Consider the following 21,763-nt stretch of genomic DNA (forward strand, 5'->3'; position numbering starts at 1 on the left):
GAAGTTACTTTCCCTCCATCATGAAAAAATTTGGCAGATCTGCCAAAAAAAAAGGCAAAGTTTTAGGTGATGTGAAAGAAGTTTAAACGTATTGCCGACTGCCAATGCCTAACAACATCACTTCCAATACTATATTTTGATCAGTTAAAATAATTGCGTACCTGTCCCATGGTACTGATGTCTCGAAGGATTCGGCCACAACATAATAATCAAAGGCAAGATCCTAAAAACACACAAAGAAATCTCCGTTAAAATATGAAGAATGCACAACTAACAAATACACTTCACACAGAATGCCCCAACGATGAGAGTGAAAGGGTCAGTAATGTGTGGGTGTGGGTGTGTGTGTGTGTGTGGGTGTGTGTCTGTGTGTGTGTGGGTGGGTGTGCGTGGCTGTGTGTGTGTGGGTGGGTGGGTGTGTGTGTATGTGTGGGTGTGTGTGTGTGGGTGTGTGTGTGTGGGTGGGTGTGTGTGTGTGTGTGTGTGTGTGTGTGGGTGTGTGTGTGTGCCTGTTTGCATGTGGTGATATACATGTATGTACGTGTGTGCTTAAACACGAATGCAAGTGTATGTCTACATTAGCATGCATGCGCACACTTCAATATATATGCCAAAAATAGATTTCTCACCCTCAGGTATGCGATGACAAAAGTCAGCATGTAACCTCTCTCCCCATTGTCTGCTCCTCCAGGTATACCACTGAAACAGCACATTTAAATTTCAGTGAAACACATACGCAAGTCATACCTGGTCAGTGCTGATACAAGATACAGAGGACTTGAGTTAAAAAAAATATGTATGCCTAAATGCCATGGCAACAAAAGCAGTGGGCCAGATGGATGCTGAGTGAGGCTATCCAATCAAGGTTGTCTATCAGAGTAGCTAGAGAGAGAGAGAGAGAGAGAGAGAGAGCTCATAACTCATTACTCAGAATTCAGAGCTTTATTACATAAGGATAAATGTTTTAGGCTTAACCTAATCTTCCAACCTGTCATTTGAACATATACAGAGAGAGAGAGAGAGAGAGAGAGAGAGAGAGATGTCACAAAGACAACTGAAAAGCTAACAAGGCAAAAAGCATATTAAATTTTAAAGACCAAAAAAACAGTGGGGTGTGGGTGGTGGAAAATTGTGGAGGGAAATTAAGTCAAAAACACACAGGCGAGTTTGCAGAGCTGTCTACAGATAAGACACAGTGACATAAAAAAAAAACCCCAGGGTCACTCAACCTCAATCACACGGACACTGACACACACTCACCCATATTGAGCGGCGATTTCATACACTCTCTTCTCCAAGGCTGCAACCTCCTGCAATTAAAAAGCCTCCACATGAGCGAAAAAAATATCAATGGAATCAGACAAAACAGAGTTATCACTGTACACGGGTCTCAAAAGTAAAAAGACGTACGTCAAACAAAATATTTCTGACAATAATATTTTGAAGAATGACCGAGTTATTTCCAGAATTCTTCTATTGTTTGTTTTGCAGAACACAGACTTACTTCCTTGGTTCCCTCAAACAGTAAGGTAGCCACGGCCAACTTCAGGGGGTCGAATCCTTTCAGCTTGGTGACGTAGAATTTCTTCAATCCATCCAGAAAGCTGGTGATCAGTGATTTTGTTTCTGGCTTCAGCACGGAACCTGTTGATGTCATAGAATTTATAATGAATATATTACTTTTGAGCTTTTCATACATGTACATTGTGGAACCGATAAAACTTTGGTATTAATAGCCTCTCTCTGTGTCTGTCTGTCTGTCTGTCTGTCTGTCTGTCTCTCTCTCTCTCTCTTTCTCTTTCTCACCCAATCTCATGCACATGCATGAACACACACACACACACGTGCAGCAAGTGATCAAACAAGATTGACTCCCAAGGCTTCCTGTTACAGAGCATGCGTGCCTAGCGCCTGTCAGACTGTGTCTGTGTGTATTGACAATGGGCAGTTCTGGTGAGGTTATGCCCCCTCTTTCTTTCGGCTGGCAACTGGCGCCACCTCGCAGCAAGATCACACGAGAAAGGAAAAAAAACTTGCATTGGTCCCAAATAGCATATCGGTTTGGTTACAGTTTGTGTGTAAGTCGTGCATTTTATACTTTATACGGTAAACAGACAATGGTCGGTTCTGGTGAGGTTATGCCCCTTCTTTCTTTCGGCTGGTAACTGGCGGCACTTCGCGGCAAGATCACAGGAGTTGTCTCGCGTTATCACCCCAGAAGCGCTAATTGAATTTGCAGGAGTGTGTGTATCTGTGTGCAAAGAAGCACATTACTTACCAAACTGAAATTGCTCATTGTCCATCAGTCTGATCGAAGCCGGTGCACACCTCTGCAAAAAAAAAAATGATTCCGTTAACAATTGAAAAAAACACAATCACTATGATTTAGACTTTGCTTGGCAGTTTGGTGAAACGGAGCGACAAGTTCTGGCAAGAGCCAAGATTTGTTCCTGTAAAGACATTTTTTTTTTTATTGTTAAGCCTATGCCTCTCAGAACATGGGAAGTAACTCCGTCAATTTTACACCTCAACAAATCAAAGCAAAGTAACCATTGCGAGTTTTTCAATTTTATAAGAGCTCAAACGTTGTAGGAAACGGATAGAAATGGAAACAGCTATGCATCATAGTTAGCATTGTGCATATAGTTAGCATTGTGCATATAGTTAGCATTGTGCATATAGTGGGCATTGTGCATATGTGACCCTCCACCACGGAATGAGTCGCATGTCACCTTTGCATGATTTTCATATTTTTACATTTTTCTAAAGAGTTGTTGATGCTCTATCTAGTGGTGAAAACCGTTTTAGAAAAGAGCGAAAACTGTTTGAGGTATAAGCCTGTGACTAAGGTGACCCACACACTGTTACCAGACACTCCCCGGACTTATAATATTAAGCCTAGCGCAGAACCGCGCGAGGTGACATGCGACTCATTTCGAAGTGGAGGGTCACATATAGTGGACATTGTGCATATAGTGGGCATTGTGCATATAGTGGGCATTGTGCATATAGTTAGCATTGTGCATATAGTTAGCATTGTGCATATAGTGGGCATTGTGCATATAGTTAGCATTGTGCATATAGTTAGCATTGTGCATATAGTTAGCATTGTGCATATAGTGGGCATTGTGCATATAGTTAGCATTGTGCATATAGTGGGCATTGTGCATATAGTTAGCATTGTGCATATAGTGGGCATTTCCGGGCTTGGCTTTTTAAAATTTATCTATATGTATTATTGTCCTTGGGGAAGTCCTTCAAGCAAATTCAGGCTGCTATCCCTGGGGATACCATGCAGCGACAGAATCGCTCTTCCCAATTTTTTTTCTTTTTCATGCACGAGTGTATTTGTGTTTTCCAATTCCTGAGACTTTCGCTGTGACCTTGGGATCTTTATAATCCGCATGCATACACACGGGGTGTCTGGACACCGAGAAGAGTCTGCACAAAGTTGACTCTGGGCAATAAATCCCTTGCACATTGGTTCTCGAATGGGCGATATTTGGCACTCTGGGACGCATAGGGTCAACGGCCAATGCGATCACTGTACAGTACCCGGCGAAAGAAACGCAACTCATTCGCGCCCACTGTTGCAAGTGATTTTTAATCATTTTCAAATTGTCGTAAAATATGAACCAGATAAGGTAAATCAAAAAGAAAAACAGAATCGTGGAGGATATTTTACTGGCTCTAGGATTAGTGCATAATATTTCATCGTTTTTGTTTTTTACTTGTTCATAAATTGTGTTATACTGTACAGGGTAGGGGTCAATTTATGAAAAAGTAAAAAAGAAAAAAAATGATTAAATACTATGCACTAAGCCTAGAGCCAGTAAAATATCCTCTACGAATCTGTTCTCCTTTTTGATTTACCTTAACTGGTTCATATTTTACGACAATTTGAAAATGATGAAAAATCACTTGCAACAGTGGGCGCGAATGAGTTGCGTTTCTTTCACCGGGTACTGTTCAGGGAGAATGTATGGTGCCAGTCTTCAGGTCAAACATGTTAAAGTACCTGTCCAGCGATGTCCCTCAAACAGTTGACGCCGTTTTCAAAGGAGGGGAAAACAATGGAGCCGTACTTCTTGCAGGGAGGCAGGGGTCTGATCTTGAGTGTCACCTCTGTCACCACGCCCATCGTGCCTGAAAGGGAAACAAGAAATTGGAGTTATAGATACAATACAATACAATACAATAATATTTTATTATTATCAAAAGAGAAATTACATTGCGGCTGAACACATAATAACATTAAAAGACATCAATATAAACAACAATTACACACAGACACCCACTGCATACTAGTTAAACCACTGTGTGGTTAAAAACCCACTTAGGCTGGTATGCATACTCTACTTACGTTCAGTAGAACCCACTTTTAAGTCCAACCCCCCCTCCCCCCTCCCCCCATTTTAAGACTTCTTAATGACTGGGTGGCCGAGTGGTAACGCACTTGCGCTCGGAAGCGAGAGGTTGCGAGTTCGACCCTGGGTCAGGGCGTTAGCAATTTTCTCCCCCCTTTCCTAACCTAGGTGGTGGGTTCAAGTGCTAGTCTTTCGGATGAGACGAAAAACCGAGGTCCCTTCGTGTACACTACATTGGGGTGTGCACGTTAAAGATCCCACGATTGACAAAAGGATCGTTCCTGGCAAAAATGTATAGACACAGATAAAAAATGTCCATCAAAATACCCGTGTGACTTGGAATAATAGGCCGTGAAAAGTAGGATATGCGCCGAAGTGGCTGCGATCTGCTGGTCGTTGTGAATGCGTGATGTACTGTGTAAAAAATTCCACCTCACACGGCATAAATAGATCCCTGCGCCTTGAATCCGAGTCTGGAGATACGCACGCGATATAAGACATCATATAACATAACAAGACTTTGCCCTTTTTAAGACCGGGATTATTTAAGATTTCCTATTCATAGCCTCTGTAAATTTACCTCCGTATTAAGACTCTCTTTGTTTCAAGACCTAATTTTCTCAGATTGTGACGATATTAGAAGGAGGGGTTCCTCTGCATGTAGATTGTGCTGATCTAGCTCTGTTCATAGACAATTTATCCTGGACCGCCAACTAGCTCTCTCTCCGCTCTTTCTCTCTATTACGAGGTAGCGGCCTCTCGCATTTAGGAACCTACGCTTACAAGCCTTTCAGAAATCAGGGGGACGTGATATCCGGTGTCGATTGTAAACATGGACGAAGTTGCCGAGGTAAGTTCTGAAAATGCTAAAATAAACTCAGCAAAAGTGCATATGGAACATGTTTTTCGATGAGTTTTGTTAAGTTTAGTTTGGAGTTTTGGAAAATCCAGTTCATTGTCACCTCCCATTGTCACAAATAACTGGAGCGTGCTTTCTTTTCACTGTCTTCGAATCGCTGGCCTTTCAAACCGGACGCGACGCGTCCCTGAAAGTCGAGAGTCGTAACCTCGAAGGGTCACGTGACGAGTTGGCGGTCCAGGCTATTTGGTCTGTGCTCTGTTTAAATGTGTCTGGACAACATCTGGTGTCACTGACGACACTAAGTTTAGTTCTGTGGCTTCCACTGTAACAAGCCTTGAGGCTCTGGCAACCAATGGGAGACTGTGAGCTCAGCTATTGCTTTAAAGGCGCACAGGTAAATACATGATCTTAATAAAGGACAGTCTGAGAACTTAATTGGCATTGAAACCCAAGACATTGTCAATCCTATGGCAATCGAATAGAAGTTTTAGTATTCTTACTGTACAAGGATGTTGCCAGGATTTATTTTCTTCGGCAAAGTTGCCAGGATACAAAAAGTTTCAACAATTTTCTGAAGATTGGTGCTTGGTGTCATCTTCCCATCATCTTAAAAAATAGTTATGAAGAACTTTTCAAATGATGGCAAAATCTTAAGCAATTTGAGAGACTGAGGACTCCTGAAGCCAAACTGTCGCATAATCAAGACTCAAGACTCAAAATGTTACTGTCCTTATAAAAACAAGGAAAATTGCCATGCAGTGTCAGGCACATAAAACACATAACATTTACTAAGAATTAAGGATTACACTTAAAACTAACAACACTAAACCGTATCACATTTACTAATCAGCTTACCCTCTGACCCCATGATGACATGGTGGATGTCGGGACCGGCAGACATCCTCGGAACCTGGCAGCTCTTCTCCATCACTCCACGCGGCGTCACAAACTTCACGTGCACCAACTGAAACACAAACCACACACCCAAATGAGAGAACCAATCACAACAAGAGGCGAAGCCTTCAAGGCTCACGTAAGAAATCGACAAACAGTAACACAAACTCAATCACTCCGTCACACATACACACACACACACAGTAAGCATAGGTGACACTGTGCAAGAAAGCGAGACACTAGATCTAGATCTGTCTGTCTGCATGTGTAGCCTACTTACAGGGACACGACTGCCAACTAGTCTCGGCCCGCTCAAAATAACAATGACCGAGACTTTCAGTAATTCCTTCGCGTGACGTCTAACCCTCTTACGCCATAATGTGACGTCTTCAAATGTTAAAGTTTCTATCACACACACACACACACACACGCACAGACAGACAGAGTTTACCATCGCATAGGCTACACTTACGTGCGCCAAAAATATCCCAAAACAAATAGAGTGCCAACGTTCCTTCTCCCCTCTCCGTTCATGGGCTAAGACTCCCACATTTACTCATGTTTTTAGCACGAGTGGATTTTTTACGCGTATGACCGTTTTTACCCCGCCATTCAGGCAGCATACGCCGATGTTGGGGGAGGCATGCTGAGTATTTTCGTGTTTTCATAACCCACCAAACTCCGACATGGATTACAGGATCTTTTCCGTGCGCACTTGGTCTTGTGCTTGCCTGTACACACGAAGGGGGTTAAGTCACTAGCAGGTCTGCACATAAGTTGACCTGGGAGATCGAAAAAATCTCCACTCTTAACCCACCAGGCGGCAGCGACCGGGATTGGAACTCACGACCTCCCGATTAGGAGGCCGACGTCTTACCACTGCGCCACTTCGCCCGTCACAACACACCCAAATGAGAGAACAGTGAACCAATCACAAACATATCCCCAAACAAATAGACTGCCAACGTTCCAAAATTCAGAATAAAAAAACAAGAAAGGTATGTTATTGGAACACTTAACTGTGACAAAACAAAACGTTACCATCACATCTGTCTGTAAAGCCGGGGGAAGAGTTAATTGCTTAACTGTCACAGTATGAGACATGTCTTCCTTCTAACCATACTATATGACGTTGGGAGCAGATATCAGTGAAGATAAATTGCCATTATTTAATACTAAGGTTAAAAGAAATAATGAGTGGCTGCTGACACCAGTTGATCATGTTTAGAATCAAGGATAAGCCACAAATTGTTTATAAAATAGCTAACATTGTTCAGCTTCAGGGGGGCTTTCAGACCCGGCCCCCAACGGGACCCTGGACCCCAGGTTGTTACCCCCCCCCCCCCCTCCCCCCCCCATAACTTTACAATTATGCTCTTTGCGGTTGACACATTTAAAATTAAAACACAGTTATACAAGCATTTACATCTACATTCATAGTCAGCAACGCTTAATTAAAAGCATACACCACCAAACATACATTACAAAAGATTCTTCCACTAACTAAATAATAAAAACATGAATAAAATAGGTAGTGAAAACAAGCCAACATATTAGCCGAACATTTTCCAAGATGTCCTAAAGCTTTCTGACAGTTTCGGGCAAATGTCCCAACATTAAAATGTTTAGCAACACCCCTGCCCTATACATGCCATTAACTGGTTTGTTATGTTTCCAGTAGTTCAAGTGTGGACTTCTTACAACAACAGGCTAAGTTCATTCTGGTACTTCAATGCTGTTACTAACTTCCAAAGTTTCTTTCGAAAGCGTGGTGCTTGGCTAGAGCATGAACATGAATAAAACTGAGCGGTTTTGTTTATTATATTTTGCCCAATTTATGCAAGGGGGATGAGGGGTGAGATGATGGGGGGCGGGGATGTAGCTCAGTCGGTAGCGCGCTGGATTTGTATCCAGTTGGCCGCTGTCAGCGTGAGTTTGTCCCCACGTTCGGCGAGAGATTTATTTCTCAGAGTCAACTTTCTGTGCAGACTCTCCTCGGTGTCCGAACACCCCCGTGTGTACACGCAAGCACAAGACCAAGTGCGCACGAAAAAGATCCTGTAATCCATGTCAGAGTTCGGTGGTTTATAGAAACACGAAAATACCCAGCATGCTTCCTCCGAAAATGGCGTATGGCTGCCTAAAATGGCGGAGTAAAAAACGGTCATACACGTAAAATTCCACTCGTGCAAAAAAACCACGAGTGTACGTGGGAGTTTCAGCCCACGAACGCAGAAGAAGAAGAAGAAGAAGAAGATGATGGGGGATTGTGTGGGTATGTGTGATTATTTTATGAAACGCCTAGATAATGAACAAGCCCTGAGAAAGCAGGTATCGTTTACACGTACCAAATCCTCAATGTTGCCGTAGATGTTTTTCTTCATGCCTGACGCTCTGGTAGCCACCCAGCCGCCCAGTGAGCTGAATTCCATGGAGTCAGGTTCATGACCTGTACAGAAGCCCCGCTCTGCTAACTGAAACAGAGAGAATAAAAGCACAAGTTATACACACTTGTTTCATTTGCTGTCTAGGATTGAGTTTGCCTCTCACTGTGAAATATAAAACCATCTGGAACAAATAACATGTAATAATAATAATAATACGAGAATTTGTAACGCGCACATATCTCACCAATCTCACATGTCACATCAAATCAATCACACAAAGCAGGCCAGATCTGTTCAGTGAAATATACTTGAAATTGTGAGCTGCAATACAAAACTATAGGCCGCCTCCTCCCCATCCAACCCTCCACTTACATCCTTCTTCCAAATATCTTAAATTCTTCTTCATTTAATCATTTACCACATTATGTGGCTGTTCCCAAATGTACCATATATGGGTAGTCACATGCTGTTTTCTGAGCAGAAATTGTATACAAGTCAAAAAGACAGGAAACACAGCTGCCTCAGGCAACCCCCTCCATTCAGGACTGTGCTCAAACACACTTTAGTTACTGTGCCTGGGACCCCAAGTCGTCATGAAAAATCCACCCAAAACACAGGAAGCAAAAAACAAAACACACAAAAAAACCTGACCACCAGTGCTAATATTTCGGACAACACAAAACTGCAGTTACATGTACTGAACAAAACCTTCAATTTCTTGTATTCATATCATGCATCAAGTAACTGCACCAAAATCCACATCTCTTATTCATGCACATCATGTCTTTCCAATATATATAACACTAAAAAAGACCGGCACGGTTGGCCTAGTGGTAAGGCGTCCGCCCCGTGATCGGGAGATCGTGGGTTCGAACCCCGGCCGGGTCATACCTAAGACTTTAAAATTGGCAATCTAGTGGCTGCTCCGCCTGGCGTCTGGCATTATGGGGTTAGTGCTAGGACTGGTTGGTAGAGTGTCAGAATAATGTGACTGGGTGAGACATGAAGCCTGTGCTGCGACTTCTGTCTTGTGTGTGGCGCACGTTATATGTCAGAGCAGCACCGCCCTGATATGGCCCTTCGTGGTCGGCTGGGCGTTAAGCAAACAAACAAACAAACAAACACTAAAAAAATAAAATATAATAAAAAAAAGTGTATACAATAGAAACCCCCTTTTAAGACCTTGACCTTTCAGATGTTCTGTTCATAACCTCTGTAAATGTACCAACTTTTAAGACCTAATTTTCTCACATTTTTGGAGGTCTTAAAAGGGGGGTTCCCCTATAGCATAATCCATGAATTTAAGAAAAAAAATTCAATAGCTCCTTACCCTCCTTTCCAGGTCTTGACCAATGATACCGCCTTCAACATGCACTGTCAGGTTCTTCTCATCCAGCCAAAGAATGTGGTTCTGTGCACAGGACACAACCATTCTGATTATAATACATAATAATAATAATAACAATAATGCATAGTATTTATAAAGCGTATGTATCCAGGGTTTAACCCTGCTCAAAGCGCTGTACATAAAAAAAGAAGAAAAATAAGCAGAAAAAAAAAGAAAACTAAATTATAAAGAACAATGAAAGTAAGAGAATACCATCCTGGACAACAGACAAGAGATATTCATTCAAAGACAAAAACACAAAAAACAACCAAACACAAAATCAAATCAAAAATCGATGCTTAGAAACTAAATCTAACTTGTTTTCAAAGCACACACTCCTGTTTTCCACAAACTACACTGCTGATTCATTATTGTTGCAGTCTTCAAAAGAAAATTTGAGTTATAAAACACTAGTCTAAAATCAAAAATCATATGCACACAAAAGTTAAGAAGAATTGACTATAAGCAAGTTAGGGAGAGCAAGGGTTTTAATTACCATTTGTGAAGTGTCCATGGAAAGAATCATCCTCTTCTCCCACGCTGGGCATTCCAATGAACTTGTTACGCTTGTGCCACCTGACGCATAAAGAACAAGAAACGTGTCATGGTAACATAAACTACACAACCTTCTCTAAGCTTTCCTGTCTCAAACTTTGAACACACTGGCTCAAACTCAGCGTTTACATGTATTTCAAAACATAACCTGGGTGATCTCATAGAACAACAATCATCTCATTGAAGACGGATGCTGTGGCGGGGTGGTAAGACGCCGACCTCCAAAGCGGAAGGTCGTGGGTTCGAATCCCGGCCGCGGCTGGTGGGTTAAAGGTGGAGATTTGTTCGATCTCTCAGGTCAACTTATGTGCAGACCTGCTAGTGACTTATCCCCGTTTGTGTGTACACGCAAGCATAAGACCAAGTACGCACGGACAAGATCCAGTAATCCATGTCAGAGTTCGTTGGGTTATAGAAACACGAACATACCCAGCATGCTTCCTCCGAAAGCGGCGTGTGGCTGCCTAAATAGCGGGGTAAAATCGGTCATACACGTAAAAATCCTCGCGTGCAAAAACACGAGTCACATGGAAGTTTCAGCCCACGAACGCAGAAGAAGAAGAAGAAGATCTCATTGAAAAGATATATTTTTGGAACCTTCTTCGTTTTACTGTGATAGACCACAATGTAAACAGTTTCAAACATGGACAACACCATGTAAACTGAGAAATAAAATAAAATTGAATAAGTCCTGAGCATAGCCATGCAACTAGGTTGAAGCTACATGAAAAACCAACAACCAACCAACCAGCCAACCGTCACAGAAAAATCTGCTACACACTCTTTAAGCCATTGGAGACAAGTTCCCTTGGAAAAAATGTCACTGATACTTTAAGCCTGAGAAAAATAATACAAATCTGCTTTCCTGTAAAAGCGTCTTCCAAAACTAACTTTGTAGGATCAAAAAACAAGAAAGGTAGGTTGTTGGAACGTGTGTTATTGACTAAACAATACATTCACATTATTTGTTATTTGTTTTGTCAAAAACAAACGTTCCAACAACCTACCTTTCTTGTTTTTTGGCTCACGTAAGTGTAGCCTATGCGATCGTAACTTTGTCTGTCTGTGCGTGCGTGCGTGCGTGTGTATGTCTGTGGTAGAAACTTTAACATTTGACTAAACACCGAAATACTCATTTCACCTGGTTATTATCCAAGCAACAGCTTCAAAATATTGAAGCAATGATCGACATTTCGTCGGCACGTATGTTGTTAAAGTGTGTATCCAAAGAAAACGGGTGGTGGGGGGTTTTGGGGGGGTAAAAACAGGTGACTGGTTTGTGTCGTGTGTGGTATGTAGACCAGGTCAGGGGTCAAGGTTAGGTCAGATCGCGTGAAGGATTGTGGTATAGATACAGTTATCACCGAGCTGCAGTTCGCCGATTCAGAGAAGACGATTTCACATTGTTCGGTTTCGTAGCTCCAGAAAAATAGATAAAGAAGATACCAAAGGAGATTTCCTACAGGTTAATCTGCACAGCAAGTTTCAAGTGTCTGCGCGAGGAAGCGCTGTCGAAAGCGCAGTCGAAAGTGCAGTGTCCATCTGGCCATCTGGCAGTCGTGTCCCCGTAAGTAGGCTACAGACAGACAGATCTGCATGGATCTAGTGTCTCGCACTCTTGCACCGTGTCACCTATGCTTACTGTGTGTTTGTGTGACGGAGTGATTGAGTTTGTGTTACTGTTTGTCGATTTCTTACGTGAGCCTTGAAGGCTTCGCCTCTTGTTGATTCTGAATTTTGGAACGTTGGCAGTCTCTTTGTTTTTGGATTAACTTTGTAGGGTTCAAAACAGCTACAAATGGTAGATAACCCTTTAACCTGATCCTAAACTTAAGTGTTGGCATACGTTATTCTTGGCATGAACTTATGAAAAACATTGCCTACCACAAATCTGTAATCCTGTAACACTAACAGTTTTTTTTGTTTCAGTCTTTAAGCCAAAACTAACTCTTCTTTCAAATCGGTTTACGAATGGTAGATATTCTTTTAAACTGAACGTAAACTTTAGTGTTGGCATGAACTACAGAGGCATGAACACATACAACGGACTCACCTCCAAATGGAATGATGACAACATTATGCTTCACTGCCAGTTCCACTATCTTCACCACATCATTGTGACATGCTGGAACAAAAACACATGAATCAGGAAACCAAACAAAACAAGTACAGTGACTGACTAACCAAATGTGTTTCTACCATTTCTACTAAGCCGAAAGCAATGCTTCACTTTCGTTTCACTTGCAGAGTAAACCATTATCGCTCACCTAGGTCAGCAGCGATTTACGAAAGTACCCAGGCAAAAGGGAGTTGTAAACTGATTGTTCGTCTCAGACTGGGTGGCCGAGTGGTAACGCACTTGCGCTCGGAAGCGAGAGGTTGCGAGTTCGACCCTGGGTCAGGGCGTTAGCAATTTTCTCCCCCCCTTTCCAAACCTAGGTGGTGGGTTCAAGTGCTAGTCTTTCAAATGAGACGAAAAACCGAGGTCCCTTCGTGTACACTACATTGGGGTATGCACGTTAAAGATCCCATGATTGACAAAAGGGTCTTTCCTGGCAAAATTGTATAGGCATAGATAAAAAATGTCCACCAAAATACCCATGTGACTTGGAATAATAGGCCGTGAAAAGTAGGATATGCGCCGAAATGGCTGCGATCTGTTGGTCGATGTGAATGCGTGATGTATTGTGTAAAAAATTCCATCTCACACGGCATAAATAGATCCCTGCGCCTTGAGTCCGAGTCTGGAGATACGCGCGCGATATAAGACTTCATATAACATAACATCAGTTAATACATGTACTTCAAACGTGTAAACTTGGAAAGTATTGGTCACCATGACCAGCACTCGCAAAAACTAAATGAATGGGGGTACATTTACAGAGGTTTATTAACAGAATGTCTTAGAAAACAGGACCTTAAACAGGAGGGAGTCACAAATCAGGGGCTGGGGGTGGGACGGGGATGTAGCTCAGTCGGTAGCGCGCTGGATTTGTATCCAGTTGGCCGCTGTCAGCGTGAGTTCGTCCCCACGTTCGGCGAGAGATTTATTTCTCAGAGTCAACTTTGTGTGCAGATTCTCCTTGGTGTCCGAACACCCCCCCGTGTGTACACGCAAGCACAAGACCAAGTGCGCACGAAAAAGATCCTGTAATCCATGTCAGAGTTCGGTGGGTTATAGAAACACGAAAATACCCAGCATGCTTCCTCCGAAAGCGCCGTATGGCTGCCTAAATGGCGGGGTAAAAACGGTCATACACGTAAAAGCTGTGGGAGTTTCAGCCCATGAACGAACAAACAAACAAACAAACTTTTCCATCTTTTTACTGATGCCTCTCTCAGAACGATTCTGTGCCTGTCACTGTCACATTGCTTTTTCTGCCCAAGGTATTGTGCATACATGACTAAGGAATGGTGTATGCGTCAAATGTTTACTCACAAGGCCATGCAGCAAGGTCGGGTATTCTCTCAAACATGCCCTCCCTCAGCGTGAAGATCTCGTGCAGAGTATGACCTGAAAAGTATGACGAACAAAGAATTTAACAAAATGCTACAACAAAAACAAGAAAGAAACTTAAGTTTCATACCAAAAAAAAGCAAAAAACAAACAAACAGAAAATTCAAAATCTGATGTGAAAATGTGTGTAATGGTAACCTCCCTCCAACCCACCCCCCAAAAAAAAATTGGACTGAACAGCTAATATTTAGTATGCAGTCAGATGTATGGCTAAACGCATAATACTTACAGCTTCAGAACTCCCTCCCTCATACCCAGAGCTTCTAGTTTTACTTACATCAGACATAAAAATAAAACATCCAGACATAACAGTTAACACCATTATCCTTTATGCTACACAATCGCTTGTACTCTTTCTAACACATTAGTCTCTTTACTCTCACTCTTTCTTTACAGCGATGAAAAGATTTAAGGCGGTCCTAGATTGAGCCCGAAGTGGACACTACATTGGGGTGTGCACGTTAAAGATCCCACGATTGACAAAAGGGTCTTTCCTGGCAAAATTGTATAGGCATAGATAAAAAAAATGTCCACCAAAATACCCATGTGACTTGGAATAATAGGCCGTGAAAAGTAGGATATGCGCCGAAATGGCTGCGATCTGCTGGCCGATGTGAATGCGTGATGTATTGTGCAAAACATTCCATATCACACGGCATAAATAGATCCCTGCGCCTTGAGTCCGAGTCTGGAGATACGCGCGCGATATAAGATTTCATATAACATCACAAAGACTACGCAAAGTCTTTTTGACCAAAAACTCAGTGTTAAAGTTCCGTACGGCCAGCTTCGCTAAGTATACTTGGCCCAATTGAGGACAGGCTTTATAGCTGCCACACAGTAACCATCACTCTGTGCACAACTGCACAAATCATACGGTCCATGTTAATAAAACAGTACTGACACGGACACATTCTGACACATACCATCAATCAATCAATATGAGGCTTATATCGCGCGTATTCCGTGGGTACAGTTCTAAGCGCAGGGATTTATTTATTTATTTTTTTATTTTTTATTTCATGCAATTTATATTGCACACATATTCAAGTCGCAGGGTTTTATTTATGCCGTGTGGGATGGAATTTTTTTACACAATACATCACGCATTCACATCGGCCAGCAGATCGCAGCCATTTCGGCGCATATCCTACTTTTCACGGCCTATTATTCCAAGTCACACGGGTATTTTGGTGGACATTTTTATCTATGCCTATACAATTTTGCCAGGAAAGACCCTTTTGTCAATCGTGGGATCTTTAACGTGCACACCCCGATGTAGTGGACACGAAGGGACCTCGGTTTTTCGTCTCATCCGAAAGACTAGCACTTGAACCCACCACCTAGGTTAGGAAAGGGGGGAGAAAATTGCTAACGCCCTGACCAAGGGTCGAACTCGCAACCTCTCGCTTCCGAGCGCAAGTGCGTTTCCACTCAGCCACCCAGTCCATACCATGCGACCTGAAGAGTCTATCCTGACAGTCGTCAGATAAAGCGATGCCGGTCTTCCGCAGTTCAGCCACAAATTCATCATTCTTCACTGGCAGTGGAATGTTGGCTGCGGGAATCTCCGGCTGCATATATGATGGATTTAACAAAGAAACAAGACAGAATGAAACAGCAGCAGCATTAATCAATACTCAAATTTGCATTAGGCCAAAAAGAAAAATATGTCTGTTTCCGGTAACCCGACCGACCCTATTTTTAAGCGCCGACCCTAAAGTGTTTTTTTCGCTTTTCGCACCAAAAAAAAAAAAAAAAAAAAAAATGAAGTCAAGAATACTTTATTTAGTTTCAATATATCTAGGTTAAAAACATGTGCTAAATAATTGTAAGTAAACTAAGGAAGGGTTTAAATTTTTTTTAAAAAACATAAAAAGACGTTAACAAAACGTAAGAAAATGGTAAAAAAAATTTTTTTTTTTAAAAACCACCGACCGACCGTATTTTTTTCGGCGATGTTACCGGAAACAGACATATTTTTATTTTTGGCCGTACAGTTTTACACCCTTAAAACCTCAAACATGAACAAAAACAAAAAAATAGTAAAATAAATGACTAACCCACATTTTTATTCATAAAACCCTTGAAGCCTCAAAAACACAAACAAAATTATAAACTCTGCTCCCACGAACTCCTAACAAAATCAAAGGTAATACATGTACCTCCTTCCATCTGTAAGCTATCCCACACCTTATCTAGCTTTGTACATGCTCTACGGGCATCTATCTATTTGGACACATTGCAAAAGTCAACAGCCGCTCCACTTTCTGTGCTGAGTTTAAATTTGTTTGCTAATTTAATTGCATAGAATGACACTTGCGCCAATGGTCGTTGCGCAGGATATATATATATATTACTTTTATACGGCACTCAGGTCACTTAAAAAGTTGCAAGTTGTAGTCTCTCGAGTTAGTTCTGAATCTCAAGACATAAACTTCAAATCATGATGTTTAAGACTTTCACCTGCTCTGTGAGTGTGAAGGAAAACAGTTCTACATTTTTCCTTCTGCCATTAAATGAGATCACCCTACACCCACAATCATTCACAATAATAATTGCTGCAGCAAGCGACAAACCTGGGAAGGTGTTTTGTGATCCAGAGAAATTCCCACTGTTGACTTCATCCAGTCTTTCAACAAGGGCATCACACTTCCACTCAGTCGATACCTGAATGAATGCAATTTGACTCATTAATAAACACAAACAATTTAACTACAGACAAACATAATTTTGCAGTGCTTTATTTACCTTTCTCACAGTCCCACTCCCCAACCCAGTCCTTGATTTTTCAAGCTGCTACTAAGCTTTTAGTTATAACAATGGGTGGTTCTGGTGAGGTTATGCCCCCTCTTTCTTTCGGCTGGTAACTGGCGCCACCTTGCAGCAAGATCACACGAGAAAGGAAAAAAATCTTGTATTGGTCCCAAATAGCATATTGGTTTGGTAACAGTTTGTGTGTAAGTCATGCATTTTATACGGTAAACAGACAATGGTCGGTTCTGGTGAGGTTATGCCCCTTCTTTCTTTCGGCTGGTAACTGGCACCCATTTTGATTAAGAACACACGTGCACAAAAACCAAGAAAGGTTAGTTTATGGAAAGTTTTACTTTTGACACCCACAAACTACATTTATGACTATGTGGACCCAATGGACTCGGGTGGCCGAGTGGTAACGCACTTGCGCTCGGAAGCGAGAGGTTGCAAGTTCGACCCTGGGTCAGGGCGTTAGCAATTTTCTCTCCCCTTTCCTAACCTAGGTGGTGGGTTCAAGTGCTAGTCTTTCGGATGAGACGATAAACCGAGGTCCCTTCGTGTACACTACATTGGGGTATGCACGTTAAAGATCCCACGATTGACAAAGGGTCTTTCCTGGCAAAATTGTATAGGCGTAGATAAAAATGTCCACCAAAATACCCGTGTGACCTGGAATAATAGGCCGTGAAAGGTGGATGCAGCGCCTATAGGCTGTTGATCTGCTGGCCGATGTGAATGCGTGATATATTGTGTAAAAAATTCCATCTCACACGGCATTAATTAATAGGTAACATGCGCCTTGAGTGGTGAGATACGTGCGCGATATAAATCCTCGTAAATAAAACAAAAACAATGGTCTTTGTAGAGGATAGATTTACAAATAATTGGGAGGTAAACGAGAGAACTTAATAAAATTCAAAGCATACTCACATGATTTTGTCATTTACTTCATCATTTACTTCATATTTCATAATCATGTGTATACATGCATGTCTGTCTTCTACAAAGATTCAACGTACTCATGAACTTGTTTTTTTGGTTTAAATATAAATGTTCCATGAATTAACATTTCTTGTTGTTTTATTAGACTACATTTTGGAACATTAGCACAAGCAGTCTTGTTGGTTCAGATTTCCTTTTGAGTTACTTCAGTTCAACTTATAGTTTACTGACTATGTATTTTTCTCTATTTGAAAGGGGGAGGTGCTTTTAACACTGCTTTTTCTGCTTGCTTTTGTGACAATAAGTGAATAACTCGATCTCTTGGTCGACGCTTTAAAGGCAGAGTAAGCCTCCCGTAAACCATCACAGATACGGTCAGGCTTTTACACACAGTACAAACACCATTTCATTTAAACACTCACCAATTGAGAACATCCTAGGTGCCCTCCGTAAAGAGCGAACAATTTTCAAAGAATTTATTTTTGCGTGGTTTATCTTACCCCTGAGCCACCGTGAACCCGTGTGATCCAGTTTTCCCTTTTCACAATGCAGTCGTCATAGTTAGTCATTTGAATGCGACTCGACGTGAGCTTATCTACAATAGCACGTTTTTTTTATGCACGAAACAACGGCTGTGGTTCACAAGAACTCTTGCGATGGCTTTTGACTGTTGAGAGGAACGGCGATTTGCACTGATAAACCGGCCGTCGTCTGCTACGACCCTTGCGTGACCCTGCTTCCGGCCTTTTTTTTTTTTAACTTTCACAACTTCGAATTGTTCTGATCTTGTCTTGATGAAAAACGAATTCTTTTATGATTAAAGAATGTTTGTGTAACAAGCTGTCAATTTATTATTTAGATTTTAAAAGTTAGGTCTAGCGCAAAAACGAGGCGCCGTTGTTGTTAACGGAACAAGTCTACGAAAATAAATTCTTTGAAAATGTCTCACGCTCGACAGAAAGCAGCCAGGATGTTCCCGTTCGGTGAGCGTTCAAATGGAAGTATGCTTGTACTGTATTTAGACGCTCGGGGAGCTCTGTGATGGTTTACGGGAGGCTTACTGTGCCTTTAAGCTGTAATTGCATTGTCATAAACTCATTGGAAGAAACCCATTTATGCTGAACAATACAGGGATGAAAGCTGGGCAAAGACAAAATCAGATCAAATTAAAAAGGCCCCCAAGAAATTGGAGCATTTTACTTTTTTTTTAAATATTGGACATAATTCACTTCTTACAAGAAAAAAAAACAATCGACAGATTTCTATGGTTCGACCACTTGATTTTTGGTGGACACAAGAATTTGTTTTTAAAATCCAAAATTCTAGATTGCTCGAGGGGATTTTAGCTTCAGTACTGCCAATATTGATAAGAATTTGATCAAATTAGATGCATGAAATACTCCTTTACAGGAAACTGTGCTGTACGTGTATCTTTATTTTTACCTCTCTCCGGTGAACTCAACATTGCCATCTTTGTTGAGTGAAAACTTTGAGTCTTTGTAACCCCAGCCATTCCACTTCAGGAGCTCTTGTCTGGAACACAAAAAAAAGAAACAGTTAATACTTTAGAACTTTAACTACGCGACAATTAATAATACAGTGATACATGCCATGTGAGTCCATAATGATGACAGGACACCTCTGAAGAAAGGACACAATGTATCTTCCTGTCCCTTTGTCTATATTTATTTTGAAAGCAGAAGAACAATGGTGATAAATAAAAAGAGAAAAAAATACTGTACTCAGGTGTGAATGAAGAATACGGAACAACGGAATAATGCATCATTTAAACCCTGCATTAATCTTGCTCATCTCTTGTTTCAAATGTTAACTGTAACAGTTCATCTGTCTGTCTAAGTGTCTTGTTGTCCGTCTTCTTCTTTTTGCTACTTTGTTCATGTGAAGAAGACCCTAGTGTTGAAACGTTGCTGTTATTTGTTCCGTATTCTTCGGTAACACGTGAGTACAGTATTTGTTTGTCTTTTTATATTTATTTCACCAAACTTTTATGTCTGTCAATGTCATGACACTGATGACAGTTAGGCCACCTGCAATGCAGGAACATGTTTGGTCTGGTCCTAAGGGCGTACTTTCATCGCAGGTAACTGAACCTTAATATCAACAAGTTGGAAGAATATAATATATAATTATGGATTAGTTTTATTACTACAAAATCAAATTATCAGATCATTCAAGCCTTCACACTCACAGATCTTCTATATTAATATTATTATTATTATGATCTATCCTGGTTTTTACCTGAGAAGTGAGATAAGAGCTTGCTTCCACTAAGACACATACCAAAAGTCATCAGTTTTTCTGCTTCTTGTGCAGAGTGGGATTTTGTGTGTGTGACCTAATGTTGAAGCTTGACGGTTACGAAATGTATTAAAAAAAATCCGGGACCGTTCTGTAGAAACAGTACTCAACTAGAAGAAAGAGTCATTTTATCGTGCGTGTCCAAGTCAGCTTGAAGGATGCCCTTATTCTATAAAATAAAAGCCCAAATAGTTCTGTGACGGTGTACGTGATGATTTACATGGGAAGCATGGCACCTTTAAAATCGATCGTTACAAAACACGAACTGACGAAGTATTGTGTGACATCGATAGATCGATGCCGTAATTAGTTACCGTCTCTTTGGAATCGTCGGAGGCTCAGTATCCAAAATCACTTTGTTCCCGTTTGACTCTGCACATTGTTTGGTTTCTACAGATCCATTTGCACTTGCTGCCCCCCTGCTTGTGCAAAACATGGTCGTACTTGCGTCGGAACCCTTGGACATGTTCTCCTTTTCGGCCATTTTGGACAATACGTTTCGCAAGAGTAACTCCCCTTAGACCGGTAACGATGGCGTGATGTGAAGAGGCGCTGCATAGGGTGAATGTAATTCAATCAAGTCTACAGCATACAAAGGAAAATTCCAGGGAAAAAAAGGACAAAATCACCAACTTCTACTTATTTTCTTTGTTTACAGAGCCATAGGCTGGTATCGTTGTCACAGAAGATGTTGCGAATTCATTTGGCATTATCAGGCAAGCTCTCCCACGCAGAGCCTCAGACCAAATGGGGTTGTCTATCAACACAAAACTAGTGAACTCTCCTTGTTCAAAGTGCGTGTGCTAACGTGTACAAGGTCATAAGATATCACAATGCGTATTGTCGGGTCAAATATAAGTCTATGAAACCAGTATGTTTTTATCCAGGTTGAGCCGACCGCCTCTCTGGTCGTTGATAATACGGAAACTACTAAGAGGTCAGTTGTCTCAGTGTGCCTGATAAAATGAGTTTAGCGGTAGTGCATACACTGATATGCTGATACAATATTGCACCTGGTGATCAAACTACAATAGAAAATAACAAGTCGCGTAAGGCGAAAATACAATATTTAGTCAAGTAGCTGTCGAACTCACTGAATGAAAGTGAACGCAATGCCATTTTTCAGCAAGACCGTATACTCGTAGCATCGTCAGTCCACCGCTCATGGCAAAGGCAGTGAAATTGACAAGAAGAGCCGGGTAGTAGTTGCGCTAAGAAGGATAGCACGCTTTTCTGTACCTCTCTTTGTTTTAACTTTCTGGGCGTGTTTTTAATCCAAACATATCATATCTATATGTTTTTGGAATCAGGAACCGACAAGGAATAAGATGAAAGTGTTTTTAAATTGATTTGGACAATTTAATTTTGATAATAATTTTTATATATTTAATTTTCAGAGCTTGTTTTTAATCCGAATATAACATATTTATATGTTTTTGGAATCAGCAAATGATGGAGAATAAGATAAACGTAAATTTGGATCGTTTTATAAATTTTTATTTTTTTTTACAATTTTCAGATTTTTAATGACCAAAGTCATTAATTAATTTTTAAGCCATCAAGCTGAAATGCAATACCGAACCCCGGGCTTCGTCGAAGATTACTTGACCAAAATTTCAACCAATTTGGTTGAAAAATGAGGGCGTGACAGTGCCGCCTCAACTTTCACGAAAAGCCGGATATGACGTCATCAAAGACATTTATCAAAAAAATGAAAAAAACGTATGGGGATTTCATACCCAGGAACTCTCATGTCAAATTTCATAAAGATCGGTC

The 21,763-nt window shown here is 41.2% G+C and overlaps 1 protein-coding gene across 1 annotated transcript in view; it reads right to left on the reverse strand.

Moving 5' to 3' along the window:
- LOC138947296 (alkyldihydroxyacetonephosphate synthase, peroxisomal-like) overlaps positions 1-20,490 on the reverse strand; it is a 35,150-nt gene extending 14,660 nt beyond the window's left edge. Inside the window, exons 1-16 of the mRNA XM_070318744.1 lie at positions 20,302-20,490; positions 19,112-19,201; positions 16,549-16,639; positions 15,423-15,543; positions 13,892-13,966; positions 12,506-12,577; positions 10,394-10,473; positions 9,841-9,921; positions 8,472-8,597; positions 6,085-6,193; positions 4,019-4,146; positions 2,279-2,330; positions 1,505-1,644; positions 1,261-1,310; positions 630-699; positions 162-223 (exon numbers count right to left, since the gene is read on the reverse strand). Coding sequence (XP_070174845.1) covers positions 162-223; positions 630-699; positions 1,261-1,310; positions 1,505-1,644; positions 2,279-2,330; positions 4,019-4,146; positions 6,085-6,193; positions 8,472-8,597; positions 9,841-9,921; positions 10,394-10,473; positions 12,506-12,577; positions 13,892-13,966; positions 15,423-15,543; positions 16,549-16,639; positions 19,112-19,201; positions 20,302-20,471 — 1,517 coding nt within the window. The 5' untranslated portion in view covers positions 20,472-20,490. The remainder of the gene's footprint in view (positions 1-161; positions 224-629; positions 700-1,260; positions 1,311-1,504; positions 1,645-2,278; positions 2,331-4,018; positions 4,147-6,084; positions 6,194-8,471; positions 8,598-9,840; positions 9,922-10,393; positions 10,474-12,505; positions 12,578-13,891; positions 13,967-15,422; positions 15,544-16,548; positions 16,640-19,111; positions 19,202-20,301) is intronic.
- Positions 20,491-21,763: the final 1,273 nt, after the last annotated feature.

Source organism: Littorina saxatilis, linkage group LG14, assembly GCF_037325665.1.
Source record: "Littorina saxatilis isolate snail1 linkage group LG14, US_GU_Lsax_2.0, whole genome shotgun sequence".
Taxonomy (NCBI): Eukaryota; Metazoa; Mollusca; class Gastropoda; order Littorinimorpha; family Littorinidae; genus Littorina; species Littorina saxatilis.